Here is a 12,591-nt window from a genome sequence, read left to right on the forward strand (position 1 = left end):
TTGCCGGGGCTGGAGTGCAGTGGCCGGATCTCAGCTCACTGCAAGCTCTGCCTCCCAGGTTTATGCCATTCTCCTGCCTCAGCCCCCCGAGTAGCTGGGACTACAGGCGCCCGCCACTTTGCCCGGCTAGTTTTTGTATTTTTAGTAGAGACGGGGTTTCACCGTGTTAGCCAGGATGGAAGTTATAACTTTTTTAAAAAGAACCTTAACTTTTTAAACTTGACATAACATCTGTCATCTGAGGTCTTATAAATATACACGTCCCTGAATATCAAAGGTCTTCTCCAAGTTTCTATAGTTTGGCAGGTCAATACCTACTCTACCACTTTTAGCCTTGCAACCGCTGGCAAGTGATTTTTGATTCTCTGCTCTTTATACATAAATAATGGAGAAAACAGTATTGACTTCACAGAGTTTTCCTGAGGGATTAATATATGTAAAGTGCCAGGTGAGGTGGCTCACACCTGTAATCCCAGCACTTTGGGAGGCTGAGGTGGGTGAATCACAAGGTCAGGAGTTCAAGACCAGCCTGACCAACATGCTGAAACTCCGACTCTACTAAAAATACAAAAATTAGCCAGGCATGGTGGCACACGCCTGTAATCCCAGCTACTCAGGAGGCTGAGACAGGAGAATCACTTGAACCCGGGAGGCGGAGATTGCAGTGAGCTGTGATCATGCCATGCACTTCAGCCTGGGTGACCGAGACTCTGTCTCAAAATATATATATATATATGTATATGTATATATATAAAGCATTCAGAGCAATGGCCACAACTAAATGCTGACACGTTAGCTAATGCAAAAATTTGCCTAAAGCCTGTTACATACTTCTCTTAGTCTAGAGTATCTTCCGGGTAATGGGTATGATAAATTAGACTAGGAAGACTATCAGTTCATATACTAAAGAGTAATGTATAGCCCTATCTTTCTAGTCTAATTATGTTTCTCCAGTGTCCTCCTAATAGTAATAGTCTGCTTCTCAGGTAACTTTCCTCCTGTCATCTCCAGTGTACTACCAAACTGCCTGCAGAAAGCAGAAAACTAAGCCTGTTAAATTTCACTTTGCACATATTTCTCAATCAGTGAACTCTGTCTCAAGGTTGCTATATTATTGATGACTTAGCTCAAAAGCTTTCTGCTCACTTTCCACAAGGAGCTTGGTTTCCAAAGGTTAAGGTTTCCAGAAGTCTGGCCATTGGATAGTTAAGGTGTTACGTTATTGACATGTTTACCCAATGGTAAGAGCGGTAAACAGCGTTTCACAGACTTTAATCCTAATATTGCGAATCCTAAGTAACCCTAATATTGCTCCTTAGGTCAAGTAGAGAAAAGGTTATCATCTGTCTTTTACAGATTGAGAAGATAACAGTGATGCTCACAAAAGACTGTAACAGGCGGTGGCTCACACCTGTAATCCCAGCACTTTGGGAGGCCTATCATGGGTGGGTGGATGATGAGGTCAGGAGTTAAGAGACCAGCCTGGCCAACATGGTGACACCCCATTTCTACTAAAAATACAAAACTTAGTTGGGCATGGTGGTAGGCACCGGTAATCCCAGCTACTCCAGAGGGTGAGGCAGAAAAATCTCTTGAAACCGGAAGACAGAGATTTGCCGTGAGCCGACATCACACCACCGCACTCCAGCCTGGGCGAAAGAGCAAAACTCAGTCTCAAAAAAAAAAAAAAAAAGAAGACCGTGACCTGGAAAAAATATGTCAAGACTCAAGTCTTGACTTACCAACTTCAAAAAACTGCTTACCTCCACACACCAAAATTCCTTTAACAGGGTTCTAAAACCTCTACATGATCAGAAAACTAAATACACACTACTAGAAAAACAGGTTAAAAAAATCCAGAGCATGAGGTCAGGAGACAGAGACTAGCCTGGCCAACATGGTGAAACCCCATCTCTACTAAAAATATAAAAATTACCTGGGCGTTGTGGTGCATGCCTGTAATCCCAGCTACTTGGGAGGCTGAGGCAGGAGAATCGCTTGAACCCAGGAGGCGAAGGTTGCAGTGAGCCAAGATCGCACCATTGCACTCCAGCCTGGGCAACAAGAGCGAAACTCTGCCTCAAAAAAAAAAAAAAAAAAAAAAAAAAACCAGAGCAATTTTCTAAATTCAAAATTAACTGCACCAAACAGTCAACAAAATCTCTAAAAGAACTAACAATTTAAATTAGAACTAATCATATTTTTTTTTTTTTTTTTTTTTTTTTTTTTTTTTTTGAGGCGGAGTCTCGCTCTGTCGCCCGGACTGGAGTGCAGTGGCCAGATCTCAGCTCACTGCAAGCTCCGCCTCCCGAGTTTACGCCATTCTCCTGCCTCAGCCTCCCGAGTAGCTGGGACTACAGGCGCCCACCACTTCGCCCGGCTAGTTTTTGTATTTTTAGTAGAGACGGGGTTTCACCGTGTTAACCAGGATGGTCTCGATCTCCTGACCTCGTGATCCGCCCGTCTCGGCCTCCCAAAGTGCTGGGATTACAGGCTTGAGCCACCGCGCCCGGCCTAATCATATTTTTATAAAGTACAAGAGGTCCAATTCTCCAAGTCAAATACTGCATTCACATTCAGCTAATCTAATAATTGCAAAAGCACCATCTAAAAGTGACACCCATATTAAGTTCTTTTTATTGATTCACATAAATGACTCAGTTAAAAATCCCCACAGTCAGGCCGGGCACGGTGGCTCATGCCTGTAATCCCAGCGCTTTGGGAGGTCGAGGTGAGCAGATCACGAGGTCAGGAGATAGAGACCATCCTGGCTAACGCGGTGAAACCTGTCTCTACTAACAATACAAAAAAATTAGCTGGGCGTGGTGGCGGGCTCCTGTAGTCCCAGCTACTCGGGAGGCTGAGGCAGGAGAATGGCGTGAACCCAGGAGGTGGAGTTTGCAGTGAGCCGAGATTCCCAGCTACTTTGGAGGCTGAGGCAGGAGAATGGCGTGAACCCAGGAGGTGGAGTTTGCAGTGAGCCGAGATTCCCAGCTACTTTGGAGGCTGAGGCAGGAGAATGGCGTGAACCCAGGAGGTGGAGCTTGCAGTGAGCCGAGATTGGTGGAGCTTGCAGTGAGCCGAGATTGCGCCACTGCACTCCAGCCTGGGCGACAGAGCTCTGTCTCAAAAAACAAAAAAAAAAATCTTCATAGTCGAGTAATGCTTATGTCCTAAACTAACCTACCTCAACCACTGAATGTGTTGCTCCTTGGTACCAACTTTTTTTTTTTTTTTTTTTTGAGACAGGTAGGTTCTGCTACACAGGCTGCTGTGCAGTGGCATTGATCTCAGGCTCACGCAACTCAAAGCCATCCTCCACCTCAGCCATCCCAAGGAGGCCGGGACCCAGGTGACACATCACCATGCAGCTATTTTTTTTTTTTTTTTTGGAATGGACGGTTACACCATCTTTCCCAGGCTAGTCTGTACTCCTGGCCAAGGGAATCTCAACCCCGCCTCAGATCTCAAGCTGCTAGGATTATAGCAGCAAGAGCAACTGCACCCTGACCCAGGACCTAACTTAAAGGAGACATTTACAGGCAGTCACTTAAAAAAAAAAACGCAATTACTATATGTTGAAAGATTCCCAAAAGAAAGGAGAAAAGAAACCGCAGAATGAATAATAGATCAATTACAAACTACAATGGCTACTACAAAAACATGAGAATAATAACTTATGGGTACTTCACAACAGAAGAGATCAGGCACACAGCAACCAATCCACATGGTCAATCTTAACATTAAAAAAAAAAAAAAAAGGGCCGGGCGCGTGGCTCAGCCTGTAATGCCAGCAACACTGGGAGCCGAGCGGCGGTCACGAGGTCAGGATCGAGCAATTCCTGGCTAACACGTGAAACCCCGTCTCTACTAAAAAAGAAATAACAAAAACGAGCGGCGAGGTGGCGGGCGCCTTATCCCAGCTACCTCGGGAGCGAGGCAGGAGAATGGCGGACACCAGGAGGGCGGAGCTTTGCAGTGAGCGAGAGTCCGGCCACGTGCAACTCCAGTCTGGGGACAGAGCGAGACTTCCGCCTCAAAAAAAAAAAAAAAAAAAAAAAAGCCAGGTGCAGTGGCTCACGCCTATAATCCTAACACTTTGGGAGGCCAAGGTGGATGGATCGCCTGAGGTCAGGAGTTCGAGACCAGCCTGGCCAACATGGCAAACCCTGTCTCTACTAAAAATACAAAAATTAGCCAGGCATGGTGGCAGATGCCCCTAATCCCAGCTTCCGAAGGCTGGGGCAGCAGAATCGCTTGAACCAGGGAGGCAGAGGTTGCAGTAAGCCAGGCACTCCAGTCTGGGCAACAAGAGCAAGACTCTATCCTAAAAAAACAAAACAAAACAAAACAAACAACAACAAAAAAAGAGCAAGACTCCATCTCAAAAAACAAAGACAGTATGTGCCTCTTAATGTAATGCAACAAAAAGTACCTAGTACTATCTATGAGTATTGTCAAAGCATGTAACTAGAATCTGATCAAGTCTCTTTTTTTTTTTTGAGACAGAATCTCACCCAGGCTGGAGAGAATGGCACGATCTTGGCTCACTGCAACCTCTGCCTCCAAGTTCAAGAGATTCTCCTGCCTCAGCCTCACGAGTAGCTGGGATTATAGGCGCCCATCACGATGCCCAGCTAATTTTTTGTATTTTTAGGAGAGATGGGGTTTCACCATGTTGGCCAGGCTGGTTTTGAACTCCTGACCTCAAGTGATCCGTGATCAGCCTGTTGCTGCCTCCCAAAGTGCAGGGATTACCGCGCCCTGCCTGATCAAGTTCTTTTTTTTTTTTTTTTTTTTTGAGACGGAGTCTCACTCTGTAACCCAGGCTGGAGTGCAGTGGCACGATGTCCGCTCACTGCAACCTCCACCTCCCAGGTTCAAACTACTTTCCTGCCTTAGCCCCCTGAGTAGCTGGTATTACAGGCGAGCGCCACCACGCCTGGCTACTGATCAAGTCTTTAGACGAACTACCAGTTCACAGGAAATAAAGAGGAAAGACCGGGCAAAGTGGGGCATACCTGCAATCCCAACACTTTGGGAGGCGAGGCAGGCGGATCACCAGAAGTCAGGAGTTCAAGACCACCCTGGCCAATATGGTGAAACCCCGTCTCCACTAAAAATACAAAAATTAGCCAGGTGTGGTGGCTCGCACCTGTAGTCCCAGCTACTTGGGAGGCTGAGGCAGAAGAATCACTTGAACCCAGGAGGCGGAGGTTGCAGTCAGCCGAGATCACTACACTGCACTCAGGCTGGGCAACAAAGTGAGACCCCGCCTCAAAAAAGAAAAAAGAAAAAAAATACAGAGGAGAAAGAAACATGTTACACGACAGGGATGCATTCAACAAAATCCAAACTGATGGAAATTCTACAAGGCAAATGATGGGGTTTTTTTTTTTCAACAAATAAATGGTAAACGACACCCCCACACCCCAAGAGAGAAGGTACTAGAGACTGAAAGAGTTACCAACCAAATGCTATGTGCAGAATTATTTGTAACCTGATTCAAACAAATCAACTGACTAAAACATGAGACAATCAGGGAAATACACTGAATATTTAATATTAAGCAATTATTCATTTTTAGGTGTGATAATAACATTGTAGTTATGTTAAAAGTCCTTGTCTTTTAGACATAAACACAATAAAGTATCCATAAATGACACTTGTCTGGGATTTGCTTTAAAATTATCCCATTGAGGAAAAACAGGAGGAGTAATAGAAGAAATAAAATTCACATGGCTGAAGCTGTTGAAACTGGCCAATGGGTATATATGGTAGTTTATTCTACAACATATCTTCGCATGTTTGAAATCTCCCATGTTGGCCTGGCGCGGTGGTTCACACCTGTAATCCTAGCACTTTCGGAAGCTGCGGTGGGTGGATCACCTGAGGTCAGTTTTTAGAGACCAGCCTGTCAAACATGGTGAAACCCCATCTCTACTAAAAATGCAAAAATTAGCCGGGCATGGTGGCTACAGTTCCAGCTACTCAGGAGCCTGCGGCAGGAGAATCGCTTGAACCCGGGAGACAGAGGTTGCAGTGAGCAGAGATCGCACCACTGCACTCCAGCCTGGGCGACAGAGTGAGACCCTGTCTCAAAACAAACAAACAAACAAAAAGAATAAGGTGGAAAATAGTAGAAGATACATTGTTCAAAGTATTAATACATTTGTGGTTTAAGTAAAACTCTTATTTCAGTGTTGTATGGCACTTGAATAGCATCCAGTGAAAAGCAAACTTGCCAGACTCCAGCAGAGGGAGAGTTGTTTGCACAAAGCCTATTAATATTAAATTCAAGTACTGATCAAAAATACCTACTCTGCTCTTCATGTCCCTGATGTAAATGACTTTCTTTTTAAGAAATCTTCAAAACTGGTTCCTGATATCCAAAAACAAAAAGCTCTATCGGAAGCTGCAATGCACCGCCTCCCTCTCTCCATTCCGCACCTTTTGGGTTAAAACACGATCAGCCGTTCTCTGTGGCAATGGATGAAGTAGTTCGACTTAAATCCTGACTGACAGGACATCGTCTTGGTCCCCACAAAGTCTCCCCCCAGCCACCAAAATCCTTAATTCTTGCTAAAGAAAAAAGATCTACTATCAATATTGTCAAATCCCTCCGTTTTGGCTCCAAAAAGGAAATGTACCTGTAGAGTATCCGCTGCACAGCAAACAAGGCACTGCTCCAAACGCGTGTCCTCTACCCCCTTTTTGCACCCTTCCAGCCCTCCCTCCCTTTTTCCATGCAGAACTTGAACAGAGCATTTGGCTCCCGTATCTGCCAGCAACTGGCGCCAGGAGGACCGTGCTCCCAGGAGATGCGGGGCTTGAAGGCTGAGCGCTGCGTCGGGCGCGCTGCGGCCGCTCAGTTCAGCCCAGCCAAGTAGTCCCCGGCTCGCGCCTCTGCCGCCTCGAGAGGCCCTCGCTGGGAGCCGAGTCTCGGCTCAGGGGATTCCCGAAAAGAAGTGTCGCGTCGGTCTTGCTACCTGCTCCCGCCCCTCACCCCCGAACGAACTGCACACCAGTCCCGCGAGGACAAATCCGGAAGCCTCAAGACAATTCGGGGGTCCTTCGCCGCATGGAACGCAGCTCCCTACAAACTTGCCTGCCAAGTCTCTCCTTTACCGCCCGCAACCCCAGGACCATTCCCTGCCCGGGCCTGCGTGGGTCCAGTACCATTCTCCTCACGGGGCGGACTCCGGAAGGGCAGCAACTCCACCTCCTCCTCCTCCGCGGCCTGTAGCCATCTATCGGGAAGCGTCTCCGGAGGCGGCAGCAGAGGCCGCCGGACAAGGAACGCCCAGGGAAACCTTCTCAGAACTAACTCAGCTCCGGCGCTAGCAGCAGAAGCCGAGTCTTTCATAATTGTGCGACCAACTCCTCCGGGTGACTGGCCACAGGGACGCGCCCGCGCCCGCCTCCGCCGGCGACGGGGCTGGGGACGGACCACGTGAGCCGCGCGGCGCGTGCGTCGCCGCCCGCGGGTCGGGTCACGTGAAGGGCGCGCGCTCCCTCGCTTCCAGGCCGCCTCCCTGCGCGCCGCGCGTACGCGCCGGGCAGGAGCGCGCCCCCACGCCGACCGCCTCCGGGTTCCCCAAAAGTGGTGGGGTGTTCACGCCGTATATCCGTTGGATACCTAGGCAGGACCTGGACAAACATCTGCCTCAACTATGAGAGTGGAACTTGGGGAATCGGAGGTTGAGGGTTAAGGTTGCAGGCTTCCGGATGCTGTTTGGAGTTGCTGTGTGGGCTCATTCCGCTCACCAGGCCTGGGCAGTGCCGACCCGCTCCAGCAAACTCTAGTGTCGCAACACACTCTCTGTGCTTCAGAGCGGGTAGAGGCTTTAAATGTTACTCTCTCCTGTCCAGAATGCAAAATCATCTTCTTACCCCGATCATGTTCCTCCTCTAGCCTCTCCTGTTGCTGCCGGTAAATATTCTTCTTGGTTTAACTATGAGACTGTCTTTTTCCCTCCGGAGACAATCACCCACATAACACGCATACACCGCACCTTCTGGACCAGAGACTGGGTTATTCCCTGGATGTAATATGTACCTATCCACCTTTCCATTTATTTTGCTATCACACAAGCCCAGGTTTGGCTATTAGCAATGGTTTACTAAATAGTATTCTTTATCTACTGGGAAAACCACAATCAGTTTGGTTTTCTTAAAACTGCTTTAACATCTTTCTGCTCCAGAAGACTTCGAGAGTTCTTCAATCTGACCCTCAGCGATCTGACTCTATCTTATCTCTTTTTTAAAAACTTTATTTTAAAATAATTGACATGACAAACTGCATGTAATTATATGTCCAATCTGATGTTTTGACATAACTTTGCACCCATGAAATCATAATCAAATGAACATATTCACCTCTAAGTTTCCTCCCCACCTTCGTAATCCCTGTGTCCACTCCCTCTCCATCAAATCCCTTATCAACTACGTATCTACTTTCAGTACAGATAAGTTTGCACATGCTAAAGTTTTATATACGGGAATCATGCAACACGCACCTTTTTTTTCGGTCTAGCTTCTTTCACTCACCATAAGTATTGCCTCTCAAACATTATGACGCACAATTCACTGAAGTAGGATCTTCTCTCAGAAAAAAACGAATCCACCCACTGGTTCCCCCAGCTTGTGAACAATCTTCAGGTATTGTGTATTTCTTCCCCATCTGGCAGATGCAACAGAACCAAGGCTTAAAAATGTTTTAATATATGTGTCACACTAAATTGTCAGCCTTGGGGAAGGCATCTTGACTAATTTATGCATGCATTCAATAAATGTTTGTCTTCTGGATTTCAGTTGGACCTACACATTTCCTGCCTGTAGGGACGTAATCTAGAAGGTGAAGACAGACAAACTGGAAAATCAAAATAAAATGAGATTAGAGTGCTTTGTTTTGTTAGAACTTTGTAACTCTGGTCTTTTTGTACTCACGAATGCTTCGCTCCTTAGTTGGATGGTGTAGAAATGAAACAAGATGAGCTCCTTGACACTTGCCAGAACTCTTTGGTAAATTGGAAAATTTAGAGTTAGAAATGGGGAACAGGATTGGCCGGGCGCGGTGGCTCACACCTGTAACCCCAGCACTTCGGAAGGCCAAGGCGGGTGGATCACCTGAGGTCAGGAGTTCTAGACCAGCCTGGCCAACATGGTGAAATCCCCGTCTGTACTAAAAACACAAAAATTAGCTGGGCATGGTGGCAGGTGCCTGTAATCACAGCTACTCTTGGGGCTGAGGCAGGAGAATCGCTTGAACCCAGAATCTGAGGTTGCAGTGAGCCAAGATTGTGCCATCGCACTTCAGCCTGGGGGACAAGAGCAGGACTTGGTCTCCAAAAAAAAAAAAAAAAGAAAGAAAGACATGGGGAACAGGATTCATCCTTGATTGAACTAATCAAAATAAATTCCTTAATTTTCAAGTGATCAACCAGCCTTGAAATATATAGATGCTGACTTTCAATCAGCAATCGATTCTGGAGAATCAATTTATTCATTCAAAAAATATGTATTGAGCCAGGCACAGTGGCCCATGTCTGTGTTCCCAGCTACTCCAGAGGTTGAGGCAGAAGGCTCATGTGAGCCCAGTTCTGGGCTGTAGTGCACTATGCAGATTGGGTGCCTGTGCTAAGTTCAGCATTGACATGGTTACTTCCTGGGAGCAATGGACCACCAGATTGCCTAAGGAGGGGTGAACCAACCCAGGACAGAAATTGAGCAGGTGAGAATTCCTGCTGATCAGTACTTGGATAGTGCCTGTGTATAGCCACTGCACTCGAGCCTGGACTACATAGCAAGACCACGTCTCTAAAAAAAATAAATAAGTATTGAAATATATATTTCAAGTCTAAGTGTCTAAGAAGATGTCAAGAGCAGTTATAGTCAATGTTCAGTGATGACAAGATTGATAAATTCAGTGCTTCAGAAAATGTTTGTTAAATGTTCTTAGACTTTTTTTCCAGAACGGTTCTGTTTCCATTTTGGTCAATGGCATGTCTATTTTTCACTTTCACTGGATCAATACTAATACTCCTCCTTGTCATTGCCTAGTTACAACAATTCATCACTTACTACTATACTGTTAAAATGCTAAGTAAAATAGTATGAGAATAAAATGATACAGTCTGGGCAACATGGTGAAACACTGTCTCTACGGAAAAAGCTAGAAAAATTAGCCCAGTGTGGCTGTGCGTGCCTGTAGTACCAGCTGCTCAGAAGCTGAGGCGGGAGGATTGCTTGAGCCCAAAAGGTTGAGGCTGCGGTGAGCAAGATCATGCCTCTGTACTCCAGCCTGGGTAACAGAGCAAGACCCTGTCTCAAAATAAAGAAATAAAAAATAATAAAATAATGAAGACTCTCTTGATTTTTTTTTTTTTTGAGACTGAGTCTCCCTCTGTTGCCCAGGCTGGAATGCAGTGGTGCGATCTCGGCCTACTGCACCTCTGTCTCCTGGGTTCAAGTGATTCTCCTGCTTCAGCCTCCTGAGTAGCTGGGATTACTGGCACGTGCCACCCTTTGTATTTTGAGTAGAGACAGGGTTTCACCATGTTGGCCAGGCTGGTCTCGAACTCCTGACCTCAAGTGATCCGCCCACCTTGGCCTCCCAAAGTGTTGGGATTACAGGCATGAGGCACCATGCCCAGCCTATATATTCTCTATTATAGCATTTATCCCGCTGTATTCAACCAACTTACTTGCTAGTCCCCCACTAAACATTCAACTGCATGAGGATTATAACCTTATCCATCTTAAATGCCTACTAAGTAGGTGTCATCAAGCATTCAGTCATTTAATAAATATTTGTTGAACAAACAAATAAACTCTCTTGACAGGCCAGAATCTTAAAATGTTACTCTGTCCTCTGATTCTGGCATGCAGAGTGTCATGTCAGATTAAGATAAGGTACCATTCCTAAAGAGTAGAGGGTAGCCAGGCGCAGTGGCTCACGCCTGTAATCCTAGCACTTTGGGAGGCCAAGACAGGCAATCACCTAAGGTCAGGAGTTCAAGACCAGCCTGGCTAACATGGTGAAACCCTGTCTCTAGTAAATACAAAATATTAGCTGGGCGTGATGGCACATGCCTATAATCCCAGCTACTTGGGAGGCTGAGGCAGGAGAATTGCTTGAACTCAGGAGGCAGAGGTTGCAGTGAGTGGAAATTGCACCACTGCACTTCAGCCTGGGCAACAAGAGTGAAACTCTGTCTCAAAAAAAGAAAGAAAGTGGAAGTAAGAGAACCATGAAACTAAGGCAGGCAGATCACGAGGTCAGGCGATCGAGACCATCCTGGCTAACATGGTGAAACTCCGTCTCTACTAAAAATACAAAAAATTAGCTGGGCATGGTGGCAGGCGCCTATAGTCCCAGCTACTCGGGAGGCTGAGGCAGGAGAATGGCATGAACCCAGGAGACGGAGCTTGCAGTGAGCTGAGATAGCGCCCCTGCACTCAAGCCTGCGCGACAGAGTGAGTCTCCGTCTCAAAAAAAAAAAAAAAAAAAGTACTTCTAGGCCAGGCACGGTGGCTCATACCTGTAATCCCAGCACTCCAGGAGGTCGAGGTGGGCAGATATCTTAAGGTCAGGAGTTCGAGACTAGCATAATGAAACTCCATCTCTACTAAAAATACAAAAAATTGGGCCCTGCATGGTGGCTCACACCTGTAATCTCAGCACTTAGGTGGATCACGAGGTCAGGAGTTCAAGACCAGCCTGGCCAATGTGGTGAAACCCCATCTCTAATAATAATACAAAAATTAGCTGGGTGTGATGGCATGCGCCTGTAGTCCCAGCTACTCAGGAGGCTGAGGCAAGAGAATTGCTTGAACCTGGGAGGCGGAGGTTGCAGTGAGCCGAGATCACGCCACTGCACTCCAGCCTGGGCAACAGAGTGAGATTCTGTCTCAAAACGAAAAAGAAAAAATGGCCAGGCTTGGTGGCTCACACCCAGCACTTTGGGAGGCCAAGGCAGGTGGTCGGGAGTTCAAGACCAGCCTGGCCAACAAGGTAAAACCCCGCCTCTACTAAAACTACAAAAATTAGCTGGGTGTGGAGGTGCGCTTCTGTAATCCTAGCTACTTGGGAGTCTGAGGCAGAAGAATCGCCTGAACCCTGGAGGCGGAGGTTGCAGTAAGCCGAGATCGTGCCATTGCACTCCAGCCTGGGCGACAGGGTAAGACTCCATCTCAAAAAAAAAAAAAAAAAAAAAAAAAATTAGCCAGGCGATGTGGCGGACTCTTATAATCCCACCTACTCTGGAGGCTGAGGCAGGAGAATCCCTTGAACCCCAGAGCCCGAGGTTGCAGTGAGCTGAGATCACGTCACTGCCCTTCAGCTTGGGCAACAAGAGCAAAACTCTGTCTCGAAAGAAAAAAAAAAAAACTTCTTGGCTGGGCATAGTGGCTTATTGCAGTAATCCCAGCACTTTGGGAGGCCGAGACTGGTGAATCACTTGAGATCAGGAGCTTGAGACCAGACTGGCCAACAGGGCGAAACCCCGAGTCTACTAAAAATACAAAAAGTAGTCAGGCAAGGTGATGTGCGCCTGTAATTCCAGCTATTGGGGAGGCTGAGGCATAAGA

General features: G+C 46.8%; 1 protein-coding gene across 1 annotated transcript in view; it reads right to left on the reverse strand.

Annotated features, from left to right (window-relative positions):
- LOC108544825 (transient receptor potential cation channel subfamily M member 7) overlaps window positions 1-8,219 on the reverse strand; it is a 55,525-nt gene extending 47,306 nt beyond the window's left edge. Inside the window, exon 1 of the mRNA XM_017896180.1 lies at window positions 7,180-8,219. Within this exon, the coding sequence (XP_017751669.1) occupies window positions 7,180-7,366 (187 nt within the window). The 5' untranslated portion in view covers window positions 7,367-8,219. The remainder of the gene's footprint in view (window positions 1-7,179) is intronic.
- Window positions 8,220-12,591: the final 4,372 nt, after the last annotated feature.

The sequence above is a fragment of the Rhinopithecus bieti genome, unplaced genomic scaffold (assembly GCF_001698545.2).
Source record: "Rhinopithecus bieti isolate Rb0 unplaced genomic scaffold, ASM169854v2 scaffold_27781, whole genome shotgun sequence".
NCBI lineage: Eukaryota > Metazoa > Chordata > Mammalia > Primates > Cercopithecidae > Rhinopithecus > Rhinopithecus bieti.